Raw genomic sequence first — 27,505 nt, forward strand, 5'->3', positions numbered from 1 at the left:
CAAGAACAACTAAAACGTAACCAGTAGCCCTTGTATAACAAAAAATAAATCTCATGCAAAAACAGACCATCTCCAACTCTTTCTTCCAAGAGCAACAACAATGGCAAGAAAGACATCCCTTAAGGACCATGGTAACAAACACGCTGGGCATTAGCATTAATGCTTGCTCCAAGCATAAGACTGCGACACCATACTGTACGTGTACTGTATTGATTTGTTTCCTTTGAGTTTGATGTTGTAATCACAACCATTCATTCACCCTGTTTGCCCCACCACCAACTCGGAACCTCTGCTCCATTGGCCAGCACCCTCCCCTCCCCTTTGGATTCCCTCCTGGATCAAATAAGAACAAATCTACCCATTGTGGAACTCTCCCTCTCTAACATTTGAAGTATGGTAAACAGAAATGGACACAAAGACAGGGATTTGAATATCTGGCTGTGCACGTCCACCATTTGCTTTTACATGCTGGCAAATGTGCTTACACAGACAAAGGATCCAAAGAGCTCATTTTACCATAAGGTTAGGGGCAACATGTCTGCCATTGTTGAAGCTTCTCCGGCTAACATATGATTCTGGCCTCCATTTTGACTCAACAATCTCATTGTTCTGGCTTGCACTTTGTGACTTACTGAGCACATGGTCACTATCTTGTCCCCTTACCATCACATGATCACAGCCACTGTTTTGTCTAATGGTTCTTCCCTCTTCTCCCATACAAACACACACACACACCTACACCGATGGTTTTTCTTTTATTGCTTATTTTGTACATAGTGTGGTGGTTTAGCAGACAATAGTGCCTATCAATGAAAGTACCATTGATTTAATCATTGTGCTAAGTTTAATAAACTCTAATGTACTATTTTAAAGGATAAGTTTTTGTAGTCATTGTGTATGTTTACTCTGATAACTGATGGTCGTGAAGGTCAGTGCTCAGATTCTTAGTTATTAGCTTTTGAATTTTGTCAGTGGTGCCATATAGTTAATGAGTTTCATAACAATGTTTATTGAATGTTAGCTAAAAACTGTCTTTGGACACATTAATATTTACAATCAAAATACATAGGAAGGTTTGATGAAACTTTAGACTGTTTCTTTTTATGCTGTGTGTGTCTGCGTATGCGTGTGTGTTTGTGTAAGTATGAGTTATTTTATGCTTGATTACTTACATTAATAATGACAGCCACTTTTGCTACCCCTCGCAATATGTTATACCATATACCTGTGGACACAAATACATATCTATTAATGAGCCGTATCCTGATGTATTGTTGTCAACATTTTTCATCTAATAGCCTTCAAATTACATAACTCACCAATGTCTTTGGCTCTCGCCGCCACTGGCCTTCGCAACTCTGTCACAAATTTCTTGGCATCAAGGCGTATTTCAATTATGTTGTTGAGCAGAGCAAAGAGTGGAGCCAGTGGAAAGGATGCCACAAACAATGTGACGAAACCAAACTGGATTACTAGGAAAAAAGATATATTGATGTTTCAAACCATCCAATGCTATTGTTAAGACAAAACACTGCATAAACATTTTAGGCATTAACAGTTAGCATACTTTTAACCATCCTTTATCATCCATCCATTGTCTATATACGCTTAATCAAATTCAGGTGCCATAGGTTGTAATGTGACAGGCAGTTTTTCCTCAACAATAAAAAAAAAGCTTTGCCTTCATCTCAGGTCTCTCTCTACCATGACATACTGGTACAGCATTCGAGATTATTGAACAGTGGCCTGAAGCAATCGATTCAGTGTGGCATACTTCCTTAAACTCTAGGGTTAGGGTTAGGGTTAGTCCGTTTAAAGTGAACCAAACAGCTCTGGTAGGAAAGCGCCCTAAAATGCAAAGGTTTTAGGGCTTGTACTGGTGGCATAAGTGTGGCGACTTTGAAATAAAGAGAACAAAGATTAATCAGTGGAAATGAGTTGAAGTGTGTTGCCAGCCTTGAGTTCTTAGATATGAATATTACAGTGAACCTGTTATGGTCATCTTCAGATATGTGGTGCAACGAGTCAAAGTACCAGAACAGACCTGTGTGAATGCTAGGTACATGCATGTGCATTTTCATGCACTTGTTCTTTTTTACAAATTTATAGAAGCACTATGTCTGTGGTATTAATTTAATATTTTCTTTAACTTAACCATGTGGGTGTTAGTGCCTGGCAGACCACTAAACTATTTTCATCGAAAACAGCAAGTGAAACTGCTATGTTATCACCAGCTTGTTAGCATTTGAAATATTCTCATTTTACTTTGTTATTGTTGAAGAAAAATTTTTTTAAATCCTATCAATTTATTGAGGATAAAGTTGTTGCAGTCTGGCCGTTCAAATTCATATTTCTGAATGAAACAGTCAGTTTTAGAAAAAATGTCAATCCTGTTTTGTACAAAATTTTAACTTTGGTCCCTTCAGTGGTTGAGTTTGACACCCCTGGTGTAGATGATGCGTTACTACGGCCATCATTTCCCAATGTTTTTATTTTTATTTTTATCAATATATCTGTGGTATTTTTAGTAACACTTGGTTAAAGATGATTTTCAAATCATTGCATATCTTAAAAATCATTTTCATTTACTTTCCAACTTTTTGGAAAAAGAGTGTACATCTAACACATAACATGTGTATTTGGCTGTTACTTTGCATGTAACATTAACACAAAATTTTAAATGGGACATATCTGACATAAATGTATCCATTTGTATCCGTTAAACCGGACTATCTCACTCACTTGCACCTTAATGCTAACGTCAATAATATTGTTAATATTGTACATTTGCTTGTAAATTACACTTTTTACACATTTTTATACCCTACACTCAACACTTTTTTACTGAAGCATTTTTATTATTTTATTATTTTGTGTGGAATTATTGTGCCAATTTTTTTTGGATCAACATATTTATATTCAAATTTTATCCTTAATTCTTGATTATGTATGTGTATGACAAATCCTGTGAGATTTGTCACATCTTGTGAGATTTACAAATTTCCTGAGATATAAAGAGAAAGAGTGAGGCAAATGAATAAATTACTTACCTTTGACTAGGTATTATGTAAAGGTGTCAACTTACATCTACCAACAAAAACTAGAAGATGGCCAGAAGCTTCTGTGAGGTAATATTAACTATAAAACTATAAAAAATTAAATGTAAAATCCAGAACTGAATTTATTGAAGATGCCAAGAATAGTTTAAGATCCTTTAACAAAATAGACGTAAGGTATACACAGGATGAATGAAAATGGTGAGATCCTGACATTCAGTGTGCAGCAACCATTTTATTATTAGTCAGAGCCATCATGTTTAGGTACTATGGAAGGATTAAAGATAGGTGCAGTATTTTAATTTGTTTCATTCACTGTGACAGAGAGCAGATGTCAGCCTAAGTAAACCTAAAGTGAAAACGTCTTTAAAAAAGTGCTTTAGTATAGAGAATTACTTGAGATGCAAAACCTAAAACCTTGAAACCAAACTGAACCTAGAGCAAATAAAAAATCTGTATGACCTGTTGATTCAGATTTCAACCACATTACTCAGAGAACTGAAAGATGTATCATCTCAGATTTGATCGAATTCTTTATTTAAGAATAAAGTTACCTTAAAGTTATTTGAAAATTATGCTGCAATTTTATGAATTTACCTCACATAAGAGCTGCACTGACAGCATCTGCACAAAACCACATAATAACGCTAATGTTTTGTTTCTGGTTGTGCTCAGGGTTCAGAACACAAATAAGTCAGATTACGTGGGTAAGGGTATCAGGTGTGGGGTACTGACTCATTTCCATATATTCAGGTGTTAATCCAGCAAACGGTTCCAAAAAGTGGTCGGTTTCATATCTCTGGAACTTCTTCTGTCGCTCCTCTTCTTGAAAAGTTCCTTGTTCTGACCGAATGTAACGAATAAGCTTCTTCAGCTTACTGAGGAACACATACACAAACAAATAAACAAATACACAGACACAAATAAATGAATAGAGATGCAAGAAATATATTAAGTGTAGGCTCTTCACTTGATGGACTGAACTGTACTTACGGTATTCCAATCTCAAATAGGTTGTTCTGAATGAGTTGCTTTCCCAACATGGTAATACTCAGCTGGATACACAGCTCCATCAGACAGCCTCCATGAGCACACTGTAAATAAGTCCCACAGTAAGAAAATCTAAATGTGACCAAAGCCACATGATATAATCATATGTAAGAGTTTCAAATATCATAAAGCGAACTACCCTAGAATAAAAAAAACAGCAGTAAAACAGCTGTTGCAACAAAGTCTTGAGCTTAAGCCTCCTGTGTATAAGTCCTGCGAACCTCTGCAATTTCTCCACTATCCCTTTCATCAACCATGTCACTTGTTTGTAAGTAAATGCTTCATAATGACATTTGCAGTGGTTGCTATTAGGGTGTTACATCCTAAAGACCAGTGGTGGTCTAACACCAAAAGACATGTTCAACAGTCCTTCCAGACATCAGTATTTGAAACCCTGCTAATGGGAATGGGTTGAAGTGAGGGAAGCTGTTGCACAGGAGGAAAGCAGTGATCCGTGCAGAAGGTCAGTGGTTCAACTCCTGGCTTCTCCGGACCACAAATCCTTGGGCAAGACATTGAACTCCACGTTTCCACCGGTGTATGAATGTTTGTGATGGAGAAAAAAAGCACTGTGTAGTCTTAGGTTTTTATTGAGATCCATAGCTTCATTTTCATACCACTTGCAAGATTGTGTGTAGAGTATTCAGGTCAGAGTAATCAAGCCTAAAATAATGAGTTAATAAGACATCTGAATGGGAACTTTAACTAATTTATGTGTTTCTTTGTGTTAATATGTAAGATGACATGCATTTTATTTCTTTATTCAGATGTATAAACGTACAGGCATTCATCTGAATGTGAAAGATCTTTCAATATTTTCACCACTAAGAAATCAGTAATCAATACTATCTTTATCTTTGGGGTTTAGAGTATTTTGTTCCATTTGTACATTTAACATTGGATATATGGTGGATTGATATTTGCAAAAATTAGTAAGTAATTAAAAGGTTTTAAAATGTAAACCTTACCTCTTCCATTCTGTAAGACTCAAACACATACAAGTATCTTCCTGGTCTGCCTACCAGTCTATATAGAAGAATAGAGTAGAATTACTACATATTATTAAAGTTAAAAAAAAGAAAAGAAAAATAAACTTGAAAATGACAGACAAATGTGAAATTACTAACCTTCCCCTGAAGAAAGCAATGTAGATGATTGGGGTAAAAGCGTTGACAAATTTCAGAATGAAGGTCTTGAATATGAGTCGTTCCTCAAAACTCTTGTCTGTTTTAGGGACCTCTAAAAGTAATCAGAAGTATTCTTGATTTTATTTTCAATTTCCAATTAAAAACATGATATAATCATGTTGGAAAAAGGTGATAAGGCAATGGACAAATCAGTCCAAAATGTCTTTAATCTTTCCACCAAAGCCTTAATGCTGGACAATGTTGCAATATTATCTTAGCCTAAAGGTCCCAAACAAATGCTAGTTATGCATTGTATGCAAAATAAATAATAAAGAATTATTAGTCTAATAAAAAATTATAAAAAAATGATAAAATCCCACTTTAATTTCCCCAATTGACGATACCAGTAAGTGTGAACAGTGATGCTACTCAAAGTTTATGCCTAAATATTACATCCTTGTAAAAGACAGGATTTTCTTATTTTAAACTAAACTCTAATTGCAACTATAGATCTTAAATGAAAATTAAATACACAAAACCAGGACAACCCAGGGTTGAGACCAGGACACAGAGTTGCAGTCTTAAACACTTCGGTGAGGCTTCCAACCTCCCCTAATTCAATAAATCAATAAACAACAGGAGCAAATGATTTGATTGATTATAAAGACATTGATATATTTTGTTCTACAGGGACCTTACTCTCACAGGAGGATCTTGATGTTCTTGGCATCAATGAATCAACTGACTCTAGCTATTTAAATGTTCACATTATTTGAAGGATCATTTGAGGAGGAGCAGCAGCTATCTTCAAATCAGGGTTACTAATCAGTCCAAGATGCAAGATTAGTTTTAGCTCTTTTGAATCTCTGACTAATTTTTCTCACTTTTTCTGTTTGTTGTTGTGTATCATCCTTTCTGACGGAATCTTCAGATTATAAGAGGACAGATTGTATTTGGTGACTTTAACATTCATGTAGATGTTGAAAATGACAGCCTAAAAATGAAATTTAATTCTACATTACATTTAATTGGATTTTACACAGACACACCCTCACTCTCACTCTCTTAATCATACTCCTGATTGTATGCTGGCATATGGCACTGAGACCATCATAACCTTGTTTTATCTGACCATTTTTGATCGCGTTTGAGTTTACATTACTTGACTCCACAGCATCTGAGGAGAAATGTATTGTTGTAGGTGTGTATCAGAGAATGCTGTAACCAAATTTAAAGAGTTAATTCCTTTATAATTTTCAACTGCTATGTGCAAATACAACAGACAACAGGAACTGCATTACGCTGCTTTAAGACATATTTGTCTGATAGATTTCAGTTTGTTCTTTCAGTTTGTTCTAAATGAAGAATCTTCCTCACACACCAGAGTAAGTCTTGGAGTTCCCCAGGGTTCTGTGCTTGGACCCTTTCACTTTATACATGCTTCCATTAGGTAACATTATTAGACAGCATGGCATAAACTTCCATTGCTATGCTGATGATACTCAGCTGTACTTATCTATGAAACCAGATGAACCCAAAAGGTTGGTCAAACTACAAGCCTGTCTTAAAGATCTGGATGACTCAGAACGTTCTGCTTCTAAATTCAGACAACCGTTGTCTTTAAACCTGAGCACCTCAGGAAGAAACTGGTGAGCAATAAAGTTACTCTAGATAGCCAATTCTTCAAAGTGCCTTGTGATGACATTTGTTGTGATCAGTTGCTTTGTAAATAAAACTGAATTCAATTAAATTGCAGCAGTCTATCATTGAGCATGTCAAAATAATGTACCACTGGATTATAGTGTCATTCACCTGTAGTGTCTATGTACATAAGCACACTGCCAATTTGTTTACTGAAAAGGAGATGCCTCTCTTGCAAGATACCACACAATATCACTTGTTAATTGCTAGTTATATGTTATACTTTCATAGATTAAGGTTAGAATTTATTTATATAATTCTTGCTCACCATGTTTACATTTGTGTCACCAATACTTTACTGTCACATCGATACTCATCTCAAAAATACTTCTTACACATATGCACATTGAAATCTCATTATTTCTCATAGAAATAGAATAGAATAGAATAGAAAAATACTTTATTCATGTGTTGTTTCAGCTTGTGTTTTTTTCCCCTCTCTGTTTATCTATGTCCAGGTGCTCCTGATGGTTCTCCGCCTGGTTTCCGCACAGAGAAGGTAGGATTTTTCTGTTTGGTTTCTACAGTTACAGGGTTAGGTTTTGTCTTGTTTTTCATTGTCTTCTCTGATCATTTAATTTCTGTCTCATTTCTCTTTTCCTTTGCTCTCCCTCTTTCCCTGTCGCCCTGTCAGGTTCAGTACTATTACATGTAAAGTACTGTAACAAAAATAAATAAATAAGCAGTACTTGGGAATTAAGGGAAGTTTTACAAAGCTTACTTGGCAAAACAAATGTGTTTGGCATAACATGGTATTTAAATTACAGTCCTGCTGCCATGATTATGGACAGGACAAGGAAAAAATAAAAGTTTTGTTATTTTCATAGTTTATTTTAATGGTTTTCCAACTCAGCTGCATTTTTTCAAGTTCAAGTTTCTTAAATAAACTTCAAGTACAGTTTCCTTCTAGCTCCAGTCAGTTGATCTACAGTTGGGTCCTCATTTCTCCATCATGCACAAACCGTAACAGAAAGTGGTCGACCAGTTCTCTGTACTCAGCCTTTTGTCCATCACTGATACACCAAACAACTGCAAGGCCATCTGAGGATTTCTGGAGATGACAGGACTCTGAGTTGTACTGGAAGTCTGAGGTGTACAGAGTGAAGAGAAATGGTGAAAGCAAGCCCCTGCAGTGCTCCTGTGCTGCTGACCACCTTCTTAGACACACAACCCGTCTCACATACTGTGGTCTGTTTGTCAGGTAGTCAATAATCCAGGTGGTTGTATAGATATCCACTTGGATTTCCTCCAGCTTCTTTCATAACAGTGCAGGCTGAATTGTATTAAAACCACAGGGGAAATCAAAGAACATGATTCTCACAGTGGTGTCTACTCGGTCCAGATGAGACTCGCTTAAGCAGGTAGATGATTGCATCTTCAACCCCAGAACACTAAACAAAGTTTAGGGGGTCCTGAAAGGTATTCACTTGCCTACTTAGGTGTGCCCATAACACAGGACAGGACTTTCATGATGTGGGATGTTAGGTCAGCTGGTCTGTAGTTGCCTGAGGGTAGATGCCTGAGATTTTTTAGGTATAAGGCAGGATGTCTTCCACAGCACTTTAACTTTTTCCTGACTAAGGCTAAGGTTGAATAGGTGATGTAAAATCCCACATAGCTGTTCTGCAAGGGTCTTCAGAACCCTGGGGCTGCAGCCTTGTTCTGGTTCAGTCTCTCCAGCTGCTCCTTCACCTGATTTTTGGAGGCAGACAGGCTGAAGGCAGAAGAGGAGTAAGTGTTTCCTGATGTGGTGGAGGTGTTGGTGAGGCTGTGTTAAGATCCATGACTGAGGTGGAGGGTGACATTAAGTAGGTGTGACAGAGAGGATGTGGATACAAGTGTGAGGTCTGTGTTGCTGAAGGCAGGGAAGGAGCATGCTGAGTATTGATCTGGTTTGAACCTATTGAAATATATGTTCAGATCATTGGCTCTGTCCAGACATCCATCAGTCTGATCGTCTTTTACCTTAAAGCTTGTGATATTTTTCATCCCTGACGACACATCTCTCACATTGCTCTGCTAGAGTTTGCTTCCAGGTTTTTCTGTTTTTATACACATTTCCTGTCTCCCTACCCTGTTGACTTTCAACTTCATGATAGATAGATAGATAGATAGATAGATAGATAGATAGATAGATAGATAGATAGATAGATAGATAGATAGATAGATAGATAGATAGATAGATAGATAGATAGATAGATAGATAGATAGATAGATAGATAGATAGATAGATAGATAGATAGATAGATAGATAGATAGACTAATTTTGTTGAACTAATAGTTGTAATTTATCAATTTTGGTAAATTGAACCATTGTGTTTTCCCAGGGTAAATGACAACTATACTTGTTGGATACTTTCAGTTTGTGAGTGTTGAATTTAATTTTTTAGCTCAACTTTGCAGTCTACAAATGGTTTTATTCACAAAGGCATTAAGGGTTAGGGCTTAGGTTAAGATTATAATACAGCATGTGCATTCCAATGTTGTAACAGATGTATACAGCAAAAGCAGTATAAGAAAAATGCTGAGCAAACTTAGAGCTCACAGAGACCGTCCTGCTGTCTGTTATCAATAACATGGTTAACTGTTCTATTTTTTTTTTTCAAACTTACCTAGCACAGTGAGCCATCGGGCCAAAGCTCCATATACCTCATCCAGAATGAGGATAACCACAAGGTTTATGATGGCTGCGGTAGTTTTAACTGTCAATTGTACGTGGTTCCTAGTCATTGGACTGGAGCTCATATGAAGAGCGGCTTTGGTGGAGATTCGGTACAGGATCACACCAAACACAATGGCAAATGTAACACCAATCTGACAGTCAAAAAGTTTTTTGATAAATTACAAAAAGGAGAGAACGATTGTGTCAGTAAATGATTGTCCCAACTTTTCAGAATCTGTGAATTGCCATATATGTTGACAATTAATGTTTTTCTTACCATCAAGAGCATTGTGACTATATTTGTAATGTAGGCAGGGAGCCGGTCTTGACAGGTGAGCTTTTCCATCTAAAACAAACAAAGAGATAAATTATGTCATAGCTACATAAAAATTTAGGAAAATGTATTGCAAATGTATTGGATATGCATGTTTATCTGTTATTACCTGAGAAGGGTTAAACAGAGTACAGATGATTACATTTGCAAATTGTCAAATTGTTAGAAAGCTCATATTGCTCTAATAGCAACCAGTGTTTCTCAACCAGAAAGTGTTACTTTCACCCATCTCTATGTATGTCTCAAACGATTTAAGAGGATATCAGCCAGGTTTCCATTGTTATTTCTGTATTAATAAGTGTTTATAGGACATATATTGAGAAAGAAACTTTCTTTTAAACTTTAGTTTTTATAAAGCATTTATTAACATACTCTCTACCCATTCGTACATGTCTCAATGATCTTATGCACCCCTGTCAATTCCCATTTTCTGACTATTCTTAAATAACTGGATTGTAAATGACTTAACACTTAACACTTAATTTAACGTTCAATCCATCACTCATAAAGTATGAAAATACAATCTTTTTAAGCATGTTATAGATTTACCTTTTAATGAAGAGTAAAATATTCATAACTGTGTTTATAAAATATATACTCGTGGTTATTACTGCAGGAACAATGCTTTAAAAATAATTAATTCAGTATTTACCAACATTTAACTGATGTGCTTATTAATGAGGAGAAAAACATTTATTGCTGTGTTTATAAACCACACACTCATGATTGCTAATGTATGAATGCTTTATGATGAATTCACTATTTATTGGTGCTTAACTAATGCTTAAAAGTGTGTAGTTATTATAAATTGTTGTGGTGGTTAGCACTGTCACCTCACAGTAAGAAGGTTCCTGAATCAAAAATTACCATGTTATGTTAACTGGTGATTCTAAATTGACTTTAGAAATGTGATGCATTGTTGTTGGCCCAAGGATGGACTGGAGATCTATACCCTGTCACTCGCCCAATGGTAGCTTCATAGACTCAAGCCCTTCGCAAGCCTGAATTGGATTAGAGTGAATATAGAAAATGGATGACGATTTCTAAGTTTCTTTGGGCATCCTCACTGCATCCAGGAAGAGTAGTAATGTGAGAAATGAGAGATGCAAGTGATGAGAGAGAGCGTTTGAATAGATCTTATGAGATGGTAATATACTACATTGCCATAAACGAGTGGTATTCTGGGAGGGGTCAGGAACCATACCACATCAAAAAGCAAAAAGGTTCCTTACAATATTCAACCTTTATTATCTACATTTGCTTTCCTTTTACAGGTCCAAAACATTCCTTGTGCATGATCTAAAGCACATGTTGAATACTGTAAAGATTAAAAAAGCAACTAGAGTGTTACAAAAACTGCTGTAAAATGTTAAAATCAAGTAGTTTCCGTACTGTCTGCTCTAAAATTACCTTGTGCTGTTTCTTTTGTTCCTTCTTCAGAGATTTCTGCATTACTCTGAATTCATATTCAGCCCTGGGATGGTCCTGTAATGGTGACATAAAAAGAAAAAAACGCTGAACATTTTCAAGTGAAACACATTATGAAACTGAGCTACAGCAGAATTACCAGATGTATACCAGTGGTTGAAGAGATTACTCTGCTCAAGAACCTTATCTCTAAAGCGTTGATACAAAATATACAAATCATATAACAGTCAACAGACAAATGAGGGAAAAATAGAAGAAAGCAAAACACCAAAACAACACCAAACAAATTAATATTTGACAGTCAGGTAGTTTATGTGGGACTGTGTTAGGTTGTTTCACCAATCTCTGAGAGCTATAAGGGCTAACCTTGTCATGTGTATTTCTAAATAGCACTGCCCTGCCACTGAGTGTGCACTTAATATGGTTCAGTGGAGAACATCCTATTTCTTCTTCAGACTTCATCTTCTCTAGTGTACCCTCTCTGGTGGGTAGCTAGGGCTGTGAATAGCAGTTTGCCAGTATCCAGTGCCTCAGGTATGGACAGTTTGTATTTCTTGGGAGTTACCGCTTCATTGCACCTTTCTGAAGCTATGATAGGTCCCTAATCTCCATCCGTGTTGCCTTGATCCTTGCCTGGCCCTCAACCTTAGTCTACCCTACCCCTTTCTGCTTCTTGTGTTGTTCATCTTTTAAATAAGCATCTTCAGGACGACTGTAGCTGTGTAGTACATCAGCTTATTGGTGTCTCAGTGATAGTAGGCAAAGTATGTATTGCTGCTTTCACATATTCTAGGAGACTCTCAGAAGCTACCTTATGTCTTAGCCTTGGCAAGGGGTCACGTAGGCTCCAATTATCCTGGTTATCCATCTTAAGATTATCAGGGCTTTGTAAGGGGGTTTAGTATATTTTATCCAATTATTTCAATGAACACTCTTTTACAGAGGCTTGACCATTGCTTATTATTGTCCATTTGTAAAAATCAGCATCTTTTTCTGAAAATTAAGATATAACTTTCAGTAATCTGAAGATTTACATGAGCTAATTCCTTTGATGAAAAACAATTTTCCATATTTTTCAGACAACATTGCCATAGTTGATGAGTAATTTTATAAATTAGTTGAAATTTGTGTCAGTGAGTTCTCAGAGTGGGGTTGAAAAGCTTTTTTACATTTTGTAACAGACAGGTTTCAGATTCAGTCTCCTCTTCATTAATTTATGTTCTTTGTCATGCGAGTCATAGAAAAAAAAACATGTCTCCTTACGGTGTTGAGTCACCACATCCCACCTGGCAAAAATAGGTTTATCTAACATTAACACTGATTGTACACATCTGGTCTTTCTGACTCAAGGAGACAAGATGAGGAGAGGAATAAAGTTTACAGAAAATTAAATGTGAGGGCCCTAACCAGAGATAATAAGAAAAAAACTAATGCATCACAAGGTATTTGATACTCTCAGTGATGATTGGCTAACCCCCTGGCTTCCCAGTTGGAACTGGAATAAAAAATGTATTGTTATTTACACTAAATGAGTAGATTAAGAAATTAAGATTTCCACCACTCAATGTTTTCCCTTTCAGATGAATGTGCATTAACTGACCAAAAGTATTTTAAATCAGTAGTGCGAAAAAAACATCTCATACGAGTAAAAAACTTGGGGAAAGGAAAAAGGAACTCTTCCACTTTTTGAACGTTAGATTTGAATCAAAGGAAGGAGTACAAAAAGACAATGACCATCGATTGTAGATAATAGACATAGACCTAACAGGAGCAGTGAATGGAGGAAAAGTCAAAACAAGTATGTTACCACTCTGACGTTAAAAGTTAAAGGCCCCAAGAAGAGGTGGGAGCTTACATAAAGACTTCAGAGCCCTGACAGACAGAGCCAAATTGTTAACTGGACAAAAGTTAACGGAAGAATATTTGGAGAACTGAATGTGAGGTCATAAGCAGAGGGTTAATTTAGGTGTTATCCATTACTCATCACAAATATACACGCACAGAACACATAAACCACTCAAAACGTCTAGTACTTTAAAATATTTACTCCATCTCAACTCTGAATGCACACACACACACACACACACACACATACAGACTGTACATACTGTTTTCACTGAAAGGGTTAGAGTTGATGAAAATACTCACCGCCAAACCACTTTTGGTATTTTACTGTCAGAATTTTAGACAAACATATTGTAAGACAATTACTACAACACTCAATGCTAGAGTAAAAGGGAACTGAAGGAGAGGAGTCACAGGAAATAATTGCAGCTCCTTAAGAGAAGTAACATCTGATGGTAAAAACTGATAGCAGTAATAAAAGCTACAGTTTATGAAACCTGGGATTTCAGCATCTACGAAAATAATTGTGGTTTTAGTTGCCTATTGTTTAAGTGTCTATTCAAAATAAATTGAAACATCTGATGGTTCTATGTGTAATGCCGACAATAGTAATCCAAAATCAGTTTCTTTCTTTTCCAAGTATAATGATTCCACCCCATTTTTGAGGCTGTGTGTTGTTAAGTAAGACAAAACATTATTGTTTGGTATGCCTTACCATTTAACTTTTTTTAAATCTAGCTTTATTGCATTCATTCCAGGTTCCATAACTGTTAGAGTGAGGCAAAAGCATCAATATTTAGCCAATTCCCTGATGTGAATCAAACCCAAAGATAATTATTGGTCATATAAAAATTGTAATATAAATTGGAATTTGGATTGTGAGCAGGCTTGCCATGTGTAACACATACACAGTCTCAGCAGATATTGTTCTTGTGTTTATGTATGCATGGTATATACACAAATACATAATTTGTAAACCATATTTCGCAGCTGGATTATGAAACATTTTATGAGCATTGTCCATTTTTGTATATCACTTTGTAAGTGTAAATTAAGCTAAGCTGATTAGTGATTAACTATTTGAATTAAAGGTGAATAAATCTGTAATGAATTTATATATATCAAATAGCTAGTTATTAGTTATTAGTCTTTAAAAAAATATTTCACTTAACATATTTCTTTAAGTAGAAATTCAATATTGATTCAACAAGTCTTTGTGAGGTAGTGTGTCTAGACTGGTTGATATAATTCTAAAATAGTTGCATTTTATACAGTAGTTATTTTTAGCTTTTTTACGTGTAGCTGAGTATGTTGCTTTATCTCACTGTAGTTCTGATGTTTGGATAGCTAATTTGATGTATTGCATTTATGCTGTGAATGGTGTAAGTAGAAAAGACAGAAAGACATAAATCTTTTGTGATTTGTTATGGCCAGCATTGTGCAGTAGCAGCAGAGAAGCAATTCATTGAAGACTAAAGAGAGAAGTTCAACGAGTAAAAGAAATTTAGTCAAACCTTAAGAGCTTCCTGCAAAGAATATAAAAAAGAAAGATAACAATTAAATAAAATAAAAACAAACAAAATATCAGCTCATCTTGAATCTGATGGCAGCAACACATTGCATAAAGGTTGGGACAGGTCCATGTTTCCCACTGTGTAGCATCCCCTCTTCTATCAACAACATCTGGAACTGAGAAGACCAGCTGCTGGACCTTTGGGAGAGGAATGTTGACTGAATGTTGTCCCATTCCTGTCTGATATATGATTCCTGGGTTTTCTTTATTGTATTTCAAATGTTTTCAGTTGGTGAAAGGTCTAGACTGCAGGCAGGTCAGTCCAGCACCCACACTCTTCTACTACGAAGCCAAGCTGTTAGAATAGATGCAGGGTGAGGTTTAACTTCGTCCTGCTGATATACACAAGGCCTTTCCTGAAGAAGACATTGTCTGGATAGGAGCATATGTTGCTCTAAAACTTGTATATATCTTTCAGCGTTGAAGCCTTTCCAGTTCCAGTTTCCAGTTCCCTAAGCACTAAAGCCTCAGAAACAGAGCAGTTTCCCACTTTGCCTCAGTCCATTATAAGTGAGCTTTAGTCCAGAGAACACAGCAGAGATTTATGATCATGGTAAAGAGCTTCATCCTGTTTGGAATAATAAGTCTTTGTGATTTAAACTGAGGAATATTAGTCTGAAATTGCTCCTCAATTTGTAGACAGTTTTTTGCCAGATTGTTGAACATCTGTCGATCTTTACCTCTGTGACTCTACCTCTCTAAGGTGTTCTTTTTATACCCAGTGATGTTACTGTCCTGTTGCCAATTAAACTGATTAGTTGCAACATGTTCCTCCAGCAGTTTCTTTTTAGTAACACCTACATTTTCAAATTGAAGATGAGCTAATGTTTTTTTATGAAACAGTGAAATGTATCTCTTTTTACATTTCTACGTTTGATATTTTTTCTTTGTCCTGTTGCTATTCTTTTTTTTATTTACATTTCACACAGCCTTGTCACAACTTTTTTTGGAATAGGGGCTATGTCTATCTGTGTGTATATAAATATATTATATCTTTTAGACACTTGTAGGTCTTCAATTTCACAGTCATGCTTATTGTCATAAGATTGGTACTACTCACCTCCTCATCTTCAAACCCAGTTAGGTCCCATTCATAGTTCAGTCTCATCTGTCTCCTCTTCCAGTGCTCCATGAACATGGCAGCTTTGAATCAATGACAATATAAACAGACAATTGCATCTATCTATAAATTGCAGCAGGTAGAGGTATATAAAAGAAGATGTATGATGTTAATAAAAGTTAGGAGCAGTAAGAGCAAAGAGCAAATTTAATTCAAGCTGACAGTGACTATAATGTTCTTATTGTGTGTTTTCTTTTTTATTCACATTTGTGCTGTTACATCATACAAGGGGTGCTAGAATGGAAAGCTTGGCAGATATAGCATGAGTGACTAATGGGAATATTGTTCAATAATGTGTCAAATATTGTAGCCACAAAGTTTAACTCTGCAGACTTCATGAAGTGGCATGTAATAATATTTTGTGTATTAGATAATACATAGGTGGAGGTGTATTCTTACTCACCCCACAAAGCCATAAATACAGAGAAGAAAACAGTGGCAGGGTTGTCGAACAGGTGACTGGCACGAGCAGTTCCACATGATGTACTAAGTTTCCAGTAGCTACACACTCTGTCACATAGAGGACACATGGTGATGTTGTTCTTTGGATGGCAGATCTCCATGCTAGAATTCACACACATACATAGAAAGACACATACACAAACAGTTGCATTCCTATCAGTCTAAAGGTCTTTCTTTGTCTTCACATATATCAGTTATTTCCTGGAGGCTTTCTTAACAATTGTCAGGACTTCTCCTGATATGATTTGTCATGTGATTCTTACAGGAACATTTCATTATATCAAGATTAAGCTTTCGCAGGTCAAAAGAAATGCCCAGGAAATGTTCAAAGAAAATATAAGAAAATGACACCAATGGAAAAACGTTGATCTTTACATTTCTTTTAAATCTTTTTAATATAATTAATATCTCTCTCTATATATATATATATATATATATATATATATATATATAGAGAGAGAGATTTATATAATGTAATAATGATGTAATGATATAATGTAAATATAATGTAGTTAACTATTTTGTTGGCGTCTTGGGAAATTTATTATACTTGTTCTTCCTGAACTGTTTTTTATAATGTCCATTATACAGTCTCCCTGAAGCAGGAATTTCCTGACACTGTGCACACTGATGGATGTGGTGGGACAGACAGAGGGTCTGGCTTGTATTATTGTTATGAACACTTCCGCTGCACGTATGCTGTGACTGTCTGCATGGATACAAAAGTGTACTGCAGGAAGTCATATATCATGTAGATGATGAGAAGCAGGTAGTAAAAAGGACAGGAGGCAAAACTTTCTCAATTCATTTGTCAAACCTTTTTGTCTCCTACCATTTCAATTTTCTCTTCTCGTTTTTCATTGTTTTCATTTCTTTATATGATCTTTACCTTTCACCCTCTTAGTTTACACAAGAAAATACACTTGTAAATATCAGACTTTAAATTGAATTTAAAACAAAAATCTTAATTCACCTTGTATCACAGCATATCATATAGATTTATTTTCAGCAGCTAGACAGACAAGGAGTTAGGAAACAGATTCAATTGCTTGGTCAGTGACCTTATCACCACTGGGCTAGTCTGGGATTACATGAAGAGACAGCTGCCCTGAGACTCAAATTCTCTGACAGAACTATTGGAAGTTTACCAGGACTCTAAACTACTGCTACGTTTCTTGACAGACTATACCTACATTTTGAGGTGTGACAGAAGGCTATGTTTGAGGGCTTTTATAGCTGATACATGGGCAATCGTTCGCATGGACCCCCGTCATACATCATGCCAAATAACTGAAAGTCAACTTATGATTTCTCCCACAGAGTGTTAGAAAAAGACCATTTCAATTTGATACATGTGAGCCTGTTATTTGTACTGCATGCTATATAAATTCCATGTCAATTGGATGGTATTTTTCAGATTTGATGGACAATCTCTTGCTACTAGGTGAAGCTATGACTGTAGGTGAATATTGGCCCCAGATGTGTTCAGACTGGGGTGCACATTATATCCGTGAGATTTGTGTTATTCAACAAAGATTTCTTTGTCATAATGAGATATCCACATTTGTCACCTCTCTAGAAATCTATATGCCGGAGGGGGAGGCCAAGGCAGTTCTAGCGGAGCTTAGCTCTCCAGTTGTGTTGCAGCCTGTCACCCAGTGGGGACTTTTGGAAACTGGTATTTAACCAGCATTTTTAAATGAGTAATTATTTGGCTTTGTCCAGCTTGATGCCCACTCTCACCGCGTTGAATTTGATAAAATAGACAAAATAGACTAGAAACTACTTGGGGTATGTTTGTGTAGATTTGTTCTTGTGAATTTCATTCATACCTCTTTGATGTTTTGAAAAACCTATTATAATCTGATCAAAACAATTTCACAAATATATATATTAATTCATCAAAATGTTTACAGAAATCAAATAGGCTGTACCAGTTAAAAAAACTTCTAGCTCTAGGTTTTACTACATGCAAGAAGATCCTAGTGTATATTTCTTTTCTCTTCACTTGTCCCTAATCTTAATGTGAACATGGCATGCTCATATCCAGTCATTTAATTCTTAATCTTGGGTACCTCTAGAATAATTCTGCATACTTCATAACTACAAATAGTTTGTAATTAGAAAGAGAGTAAGATTAGGTTAAATTAGGTTCAGAAAGATAGAGAGCTGAGAACGAGTGGATTTGGCTAAGATGTCTTTTGATTGGCCAAATTTCTGAATGGTTTGATGAGGGGGTGGGGAATAGGATGACAGTGACTCATGAACATGCACTACTCCAGTTGCTAGGAATGCTACAACAACACATAAACAAGAAAACACTTTGAGAAACATGTTATATTTTCAAGTATGACAACACGTGAGATCTAGCCATTCATGTTGGAGCCAGAATCAGATCCAGAATATCAAATTGAGTGAACGAACGACGTTGAACCGTCACAATGAAGATTCAACAGGATGTCATCAGCTCAGTACCTGCTTGTGTGAGTAACTCAGTGTTTCAGAGTGACTGAAGAAGCACCAAATGGATATGTTTGGTTGTCTTGTGTATAAACGTATCAACACAAAGTACTGTCAGTCCCCTTAGCTACTTTTTCACTCACTAACCATGATGTTTGTTCTAAAATCTGTTTGTGTGTCTAATGCCAACACAGATATTTGAAACAGTTTGACTCACAGCTTGAGGTTTAGACTTGAGCCATTTTAGTGTTGGAACAATATCGACTTTCAGCTTTAGTCAGTAATGCACTAGTTCTTGTTCATAAAACTGTCATCAATGAAGTGTAGTGAACAAATCTAAACCTTATCTTGACTGTGTGGCTGTTGAGGAAAAACAAACTATATCAACTGATCCAAGATTGCTGGGTCTTTTGGGTAAACTTGCCCTCACATAAGAATATTTTCTTTAAAACATCTCTGTTTATGTTTATGTATTTAGCAGACGGTTTTATCCAAAACGACTTACAAATGAAGATATAACAGCTCTATAAAAAGCTAACAATAAGCTACATAGAAGGAACCCAGGAGTCCGACTCTGTCAGAGGGGACAGAGTAGAGATAGGGTGCAGGCATAGAAGGAAGTGCAGAAAGATAAAGTGCAGAGATAGAGGGGGGAGGGAAGTGCAAGGTAAGTGCTGGGACAGGAGATGCTCTCTGAAGAGCTGGGTTTTCAGGAGCTTCTTGAAGATAGACAGGGACGCCCCTGTTCTGGTAGCGCTCGGTAGCTCATTCCACCATCGTGGGACGACACATGAACAGAGTTTGGATTGTCTTAGGCGTGGTGTAGGAGCTGCTAGACGACAATCCTGGGACCAACGGAGGGACCCAGTTGGGACAGAAGCCTTTGCAAGAGCATTCAAGTAGATGGGAGCCGTTCCATTAAGCACTTTGTAGCTAACATCAGGGACTTGAATCTGATGCAGGTGGCTAAGGGCAGCCAGAGGAGCTCAATGAACAGAGGGGGGGACGTGTTCTTTTAGGCTGATCCAAGACCAGACGCACCGCCGCGTTCTGGACCATCTGCAGAGGTTTCACAGGCTGGAGACCAGTTAGGACAGCAGTTAGGAAACCAGTTAGGAAACCAGTTAGGAGAGCAGTTAGGAAACCAGTTAGGAAACCAGTTAGGAGAGCAGTTAGGAAACCAGTTAGGAGACCAGTTAGGAAACCATTTAGGAGACCAGTTAGGAGACCAGTTAGGAGAGCATTGCAGTAGTCAAGGTGGGAGATGACCATGACCTGCACCAGGAGCTGGGGGGCTCCTTATAGAATGATACCGTCCACTTTTAAAATGCTTGTGGTGGATAATGTGCATGGTCTGGTTCCCATGGCAGCACACTGCCTGGAGAATATGACCATAAAAAGAAATCCTATATTTAACTCATTGTGACGTATTAGTGAAAAGGCTATAGAAAAAAAAATTTAATAAAAATATGATAACATGTACAAACCTTTTTTATTCAGTTTTGAGTGATATCTAAGATAACAAGACATCATTTTATGATCGCCGATAAGCAATAAAACATGGAAAAGTACACCACAGGACTTTTAATCTCTCCCTGTTCTTTAATCAGCACCTTTCCTGAAGCAGCCAGAGTTCTGATGAGAACTAACAGCAGAGATCATATTTCTCCAGTTTTAGCTTCTCTTCATTGGCTCCCTGTTAAATTCAGAATAGAATTTAAGATTATTTTCCTCACATATAAAGCTCTTAATGACCGAGCTCCATCATATCTTAAAGATCTTATAATTTTACATTTTCCCAACAGAGCACTTTGCTCTCAGGCTGCAGGTTTCCTTGTGGTTCCCAGAGTTTCTAAAAGCAGAATGGGAGGCAGAGCCTTCAGTTATCAGGCCCCTAAAAGCAGAATGGGAGGCAGAGCCTTCAGTTATCAGGCCCCTAAAAGCAGAATGGGAGGCAGAGCCTTCAGTTATCAGGCCCCTAAAAGCAGAATGGGAGGCAGAGCCTTCAGTTATCAGGCCCCTAAAAGCAGAATGGGAGGCAGAGCCTTCAGTTATCAGGCCCCTAAAAGCAGAATGGGAGGCAGAGCCTTCAGTTATCAGGCCCCTCTCTGTGGAACCAGCTGCCAGTAAATGTCCGCGAAGCAGACACCCACAGGCTTAAAAGCAATCTGTTGATTTCCTTAGCTAAACAACTTTTTTCAACTTTTTTTCAATTGGATCTGTCTGAATTGGTCTAATTTTAAGGATTTTAGGGATTTTAAGGAATTAGATTCAAATATTTTTTAAAGATTATGACTGTATTACAATTAATTGGCTTGAATTGGACCGTATCTTTGAAGTGCCTTGAGATGACATTTTCTGTGATTTTATGTTACATAAATAAACTGACTGAATTGAACTTCCCTCCCTATACTGTTTTACCTTCACTTGTATTAAAGTTCAAGTTTTCTACCAGTTAGAGTCTCTTTTCAGGTACCCTACTCTGCTTGCAGAGCACCTTATGAGTCAAGGTGGAGTTTATGTGACCTGTGTTAATTTTCTGTTCACTACCTTGGTAACTTACCTAAAAAAACTAACAAAAATATGAAAAGTACCATCAGCTCTATTGAGCTAAATGGCAGCAGAGCGTGGTTACATAAATTAGCAGTTGCCCAGTTATAATTCACAGACTCTCATTCATTTCTGCAATTCCTAAATAGTGTGTGCATGTGTATGTTTACCTTGGTATATTGTCATCGACTGTAGCACATCCATACAGAAAGACAATGACCCCCACGAGAGAGGCAGGAATTAGCATCTGGGTGTAGAGACCCAACCAAGCAAAGTAAAGACCAATCTTCTCACCAAAATACTTCCTGCATAACAGAAAAGAGATGCAAAAAAAAAATATGAAATATAACACTATTGCTGTTGTACTTATCACTTATCAAAACAAAAAGAAAAAAAGAGTCAGCCAGCACAATAGAGATACATATATACAGCGTAAAATACCCTTGAGTGAAGCTGGGGGCTGGCTCCAAAACCTCTGGTTTCCAGACTGCCATTCAAAAAGCATCAATATCCCTCTTGAAATACTAAATAAATGCAAGTGTTTTTCATACATCACAACGGTCTTATTTCTTTAATCTCTCTGCTAAGCCTGCTCTTGGACCTTCTGAAAATACTTTATTAAGAAAATGATTATTAAGTACAATTAAGTAGAGTAGATATTTGGCTTCTAAGGAAATTATTTTTAATAGTATCACTCTCCAGCCCCACCTTTGTCTCCAAGTATGCTCACCTCTGGCTTCAAAAGTATAAGACTGTGATGGCCAAATGCCAATGGCCCAGTTTCCCAGATTCGCTAAGAACTTCTTTGCGAATCTGGGAAACGCGGAGCCAGGGAAAGTGGAAGTAACATTAAACCAGTTAGAGTTTCATTAAAAGGTAAAGTAACAAGTCACAATTACAAATCCATTCATCCATTCAATTTCTATACCCACTTAATCTGTTGGTCAGGTCGCAGGGGTCTGGAGCCTATCCCAGTGGTCATTGGGTGAGAGGCAGGGCACACCTTGGTCAGGTTGCCAGTCCATCACAGGGCCACACAGAGACAAACAACCATCACACTCACTCCTAAGAACGATTTTAAAGTCACCAATTAACCTAACCTTTTTGGATGGTGGGAGGAAGCTGGAGTACCTGGAGAGAACCCAAACATACACCGGGAGAACATGCAAACTCCACACAGAAGGGCCCCAGGTGGGGATTGAATTTGGAACCCTCTCACTGTGAGGCAACAGTGCTAACCACCACACCACTGTGCAGCCCCAACTATAAATCCAATTTTTAAAATCAATCAATCAAACAAAAATATCATGAATAAAAACAAAGGGTGACAGACTGATAGCTATCTTTATATAATTTACCATTGCTATAGCCTTTGGTAAAAATCACTGGATAGAAATGTAGATCTGCCTGCATCTAGAAGCTTACAGTTTACCTCTATCTTAACTTACCATAAATTACTGAGAAAATCAAAATGCAATACATCCTAGTGTTCCTCATCCTTCAAGTCCATTTTATTCTATTTAGTACATTTTATATCTCATCTTTTTGTCTATTTTATGTATTTTAGCTATGTTTGAATTGCTGCTGTTATTGTTCTTGTTTTTGTTTTTGCTACTGACTGAGTACTGCATTTCAATTATACGTGTTGCACATTGAAATCATAATGAACTGATTCTGATTCTACATGTACACTTTATATCATGACAGACAGAACAAAGGTCAGTATACACTAGCGGCAGGATAGACTTGGCAGCTGCAGTGCATACAGCGATGCAAAAGTGATACATAAAAAAACTACAATGTAGCATACACTGAACCGCATGTTGTTAGCTTGGCAACCTCTTGAGATTTATTTCTGACAGATTGCTCTAAACACTGCCTATAAAGCAAGATACTAACAACTTATAAGTATGTCACACTGCCACTCTTCAAAAAACCCAAACCATACCTTCAGTGCAAGGTCGGAAACAAGTGGTCATGGTATGAAACAGACAGCTTGGTTAATATGACCAAACAGATGTTGATTCAAGAATGTCAGACCTGGATTTAATCTTCCTCAATGACTTGGACAGTTTCAAGAAAGCCTGAAATGGTTCATATACATTTTCCGGAAGTTTGATTTATCTTTGGGATTACTGGTTCAGGGCAAAGAGGAACTCTTTTATTATGTAAATGAGAACTAACAGGAGAGATCATGTTTCTCCAGTTTTAGCTTCTCCTCATTGGCTCCCTGTTAAATTCAGAATAGAATTTAAGATTCTTCTCCTCACATATAAAGCTCTTAATGACCGAGCACCTCAATCCCAAACTGCAGGTCTACTTGTTGTTCCCAGAGTTTCTAAAAGTAGAATGGGAGGTAGAGTCTTCAGTTATCAGGCCCCTCTCTTGTGGAATAAGCTGCCAGTAAATGTCAGTATTGTGGTTATTAACTTGTGTTTCCCTGTTCCAGCAGGTATCCTTTGAATGGTGTTATGGTGTTTTTCCCCCCTCTTTTCCCTCTTTTCTGTCTTCTCAAACCCCAGCTGGTCCAGGCGGATGGCCACCCTTCCTGGTTCTGGTTCTGCCAGAGGTTTCTTCTTGGTTCTGGTTCTGCCAGAGGTTTCTTCCTGGTTCTGGTTCTGCCAGAGGTTCCTTCCTGGTTCTGGTTCTGCCAGAGGTTTCTTCCTGGTTCTGTCAGAGGTTTCTTCCTGGTTCTGGTTCTGCCAGAGGTTTCTTCCTGGTTCTGGTTCTGCCAGAGGTTTCTTCCTGTTAAAGGGAGTCGTTCCTTTCCACAGTCCCTCAGGCTCAGGATGGGAGATTGGACTGAAGACAAGTTTCGGTCCAATCTGTTGGTTTCCTTAGCTCGGATATTATTTTTTTAATTGGCTCTATATGAATTAATTGGATTATGATTACAATGAATTGAATTCCAATTGGCTTGAATTGGACTATATTACTTGAGATGTCAATTGTTGTAATCTGGCGCTATATAAATAAAATTGAATTGAATTGAATGGAATGTAAAAAGAAATTGCTATGTGGAATTTGAAAAGTAAATAAAATGACACAGCTCTGCCAAAACTAAAGATGCTGTGCTTCTATTTGTTTAATATCTCAGTGGTCACTGTCATCATCAGTAATGTAAAAGATCTTGCATTATTCAAACCTGACATTATCCAAAACAGTTTGATTGTAACTAATACTAGAGATGCTGCCCAATAATTATGATAATTATGTTTTTTTTATTACTTTGGAAAGTATGTCCTTACCGCACAAGTCCAATAGGCTGGTACTTGTAGAAGACACTGTAGTTTGCCCACTCTTCGTACAAAAGCTGTGGAAAAAAATCTGCCATGAGTTGCATTATCTTGTGAGTTTTATAATGCTTTTCTTTAGCCATGTTTGTCACAACATACAATACAACAGTCAGGTGAATTACTTGCGTCACAACTTACATTCTGTTTCATGTCTTGTCTTGTCATTTCCTGTTTTATTTTGAAAAATCACTAACTTTCCCCTCTCATTCCAGGAATCTTGCCCTTCTTCCTGTGTCAAGTGTCTGATTGTCTTCCCTGATTTCCACCTGTTCCCCTTGGTCCCTCATGTTCTCAAATAGTCTGCGTCTCCCTTTGTCTTGTGCCAGTTTGTTGCTTTCTGTTTCGACCTGCATTACTCGCCTCATGATTCACAGCCATAGCCTCGCCTCGAGCCTGCAGTCGAGCGACTCTGCTGCTGAGCGTATTTATTTGTAAATTATTCCTAGCCATAGTTTATGTATTTAACAACGGTAAGTTTCATAGCCTTGCTTTGTTGCTCTTGTTTGAAGTGATTTGTACCTTTCATAGATACCTCCGTTAGAGGAGCGTTGCGTTCATTGCTTAAGTTTCATAGACAGTTTTGTTCCTCCGTTTTGGAGTGTTTCATGTTTTGTTCTTGAAAGATTTTGTGTCGCCGTTAAAGGCGAGTTGTAAGTTTACAGTTAAAGTTTCATAGTGCCTCGGTTTATGACAGAGCGTCTTTTGTTTGAATCCGCCTCAATAGAAGAGCGTGAGTTTATTTGGTTATCGTTTCATAGCGTTTGTGTTTTCCTCCTGGAGTGGAGAGTTTTTGTTTGTTCATTTTCATAGTCGAACTCGTCCCAGACATTTTTACTGAGGAGAGTGCTCAGATTTTCACAGCCCTGTTAATTTGCTCTGTGAGGAGATCCTCATCCTGCCTTGCCTTGCTTCTGAGCCGACCCTGCACTTGTGTCCTGTGTCCTGAGGCCGTGACACTTGCCCTGTCCGCCTACCAGTAATATGTCACTATGTCTACACAACTCTGTACTAAGAAAAGCACCACTACATTTTACATTTACAATTTGTGAATTAATTAAGAATACATCTATATATTGAGCTTTACAGTCAGAAGTGAGACAGAGGCTGTATTTGTGTAAACAGATGGTGATGCAAAAGAAAATTTGTGGGTTTTTTCTGTCATGCTCTACAGCAATGTCAATCCAGATCTGGAACAACATAAAAAAAAAACTAACCACTTCTAATATCCACCATGTTTTTAATTTTCAGCAAAATCTTTCCAGTACTGTTTGTGTGATCATGCCAACAAACAAACTAACCAAACCAACCATATAACATTAATTGGGGAGCTAAAATCATCCTACACACAATAACCACATTCAAGCAGGCCGTCTCAAGACTTTTCTGAAGATTTGTTCCGAATTCCACAAATAATTCTTACCTTTCTGTCATTCGGTTCTGCACTCTCCTCATTAATATCTCCCTGAAAAAGAAGAGATGTAAAGCTAGAACTCGTTATCAGGCACATTAACTCCAGGTCACAAGCCAGTATTTAATCATCTCAAAAGCAGATGAATACAAGATTACTGGAAGTAAACTTTACTGACTGGCAGTGATTTACATGTGTAACATACAGAGAACCATTCATCTGTGAACAATATGGAATCTCTGGATGTGTTTATGTAATTGGTAGACACTTTTATCCAAAGCAACTTACAGGTAGGGTAAGGGGGTCTTGTCTAAGGACCCCTACTGGAGGTAGTACCTTTTATGCAGAGGATTTGAACCCAGGTCACCTACAGGTCAGCTACATGAAAGGTGGCAATCTTAACACTACACTATCCAGTCACTAACTGCATGTCTTTCTGAGGCTGCAGTCATAACTCTGTTAAACACTGTTTAACCCCTGATTTGGACAAAAGCCATTATTAATAATAACAATTATTATAATCATCATCGTCATCTGTGCCACAGCACTGGTCCTACTTACATCATGAAGAGGGTAAGCTGCTGTATATACACCACGACCAAGGAGACTGGTGATGCCTGCCAAGAATACACAGTTTCAGATATGAATGTGGATTCTACATTTTAATTCCAGGAGTGTGACTACAGCGGAGAAGAGACATCTTCAGGGAGTGATAACACAATTTTAGAGAGGGACACAGGCAACAGAGAGCACCATACGCCCACAACCCCAAAATCCCTTCCAGATTTTACAAGAAGACCTATGTCAGTAGAGTTATATGCTCAGCTTTGTCAATATTGCAAATGTTCTACCATGATGTGCACAAGAGCTTGATATTGGCTATGCAATTTAAGCCCTTAATTTAAGTTAATTTAAGATGATTCAGTGTCCAAGATGTGTTGCCTTTGTTGTTGTTTGAAATGCGAATGTTATGTAGGAGCATTTTGATTTTGAATATTCATCCACGAGTATAAGAAAAGTGAAACAGTCTTCTTTTTAAAGAACAATGTGTCATTAACATATGTACATAGTGACATTAATCTAAGAAAAGTCTGGCAGAATTTCTTTTACAAGCAACAGTGAACCTAAAAGTGAACCTCCACTCCACCCACAGGCTGGTTCGCCTCCCTTAATTCTGCAGTTGACAAATACTATTGTAAAGGTAAAAGACCCAGGACTAAGTTGGCCACATTTCAAAAACCGAAGAAATATGGTATTCCCAGTTAAACATCACTCTTTCACTGAGAGATTAATTATGGGTCATCACTGCTTCAAATCAAATACAATATGAACCATTCTCTTTGCCTGGTAGACAGACAACAAACTCTCTAATCATCAGTGTTTCAACTCAATTTTTATTCTAATGGATTTATATTAGGGCTGTCAAAATGAAC

At 37.3% G+C, this 27,505-nt stretch overlaps 2 protein-coding genes across 2 annotated transcripts in view; one reads left to right on the forward strand and one right to left on the reverse strand.

Moving 5' to 3' along the window:
• LOC140307794 (anoctamin-1-like) overlaps positions 1-27,505 on the reverse strand; it is a 57,682-nt gene that overhangs the window by 4,813 nt on the left and 25,364 nt on the right. Inside the window, exons 7-21 of the mRNA XM_072386806.1 lie at positions 26,634-26,689; positions 26,085-26,126; positions 24,617-24,681; positions 21,539-21,673; positions 16,300-16,460; positions 15,837-15,919; positions 11,341-11,415; positions 9,874-9,942; positions 9,547-9,748; positions 5,234-5,345; positions 5,075-5,132; positions 4,050-4,150; positions 3,792-3,934; positions 1,320-1,472; positions 1,173-1,225 (exon numbers count right to left, since the gene is read on the reverse strand). Of these exons, the coding sequence (XP_072242907.1) occupies positions 1,173-1,225; positions 1,320-1,472; positions 3,792-3,934; positions 4,050-4,150; positions 5,075-5,132; positions 5,234-5,345; positions 9,547-9,748; positions 9,874-9,942; positions 11,341-11,415; positions 15,837-15,919; positions 16,300-16,460; positions 21,539-21,673; positions 24,617-24,681; positions 26,085-26,126; positions 26,634-26,689 (1,508 nt within the window). The remainder of the gene's footprint in view (positions 1-1,172; positions 1,226-1,319; positions 1,473-3,791; positions 3,935-4,049; positions 4,151-5,074; positions 5,133-5,233; positions 5,346-9,546; positions 9,749-9,873; positions 9,943-11,340; positions 11,416-15,836; positions 15,920-16,299; positions 16,461-21,538; positions 21,674-24,616; positions 24,682-26,084; positions 26,127-26,633; positions 26,690-27,505) is intronic.
• wwp2 (WW domain containing E3 ubiquitin protein ligase 2) overlaps positions 1-27,505 on the forward strand; it is a 304,365-nt gene that overhangs the window by 4,720 nt on the left and 272,140 nt on the right. The gene's annotated exons all lie outside the window — the stretch shown is intronic.

The sequence above is a fragment of the Leuresthes tenuis genome, unplaced genomic scaffold (genome assembly GCF_036924035.1).
Source record: "Leuresthes tenuis unplaced genomic scaffold, fLeuTen1.0.hap1 SCAF_5, whole genome shotgun sequence".
NCBI classification, from domain to species: Eukaryota; Metazoa; Chordata; class Actinopteri; order Atheriniformes; family Atherinopsidae; genus Leuresthes; species Leuresthes tenuis.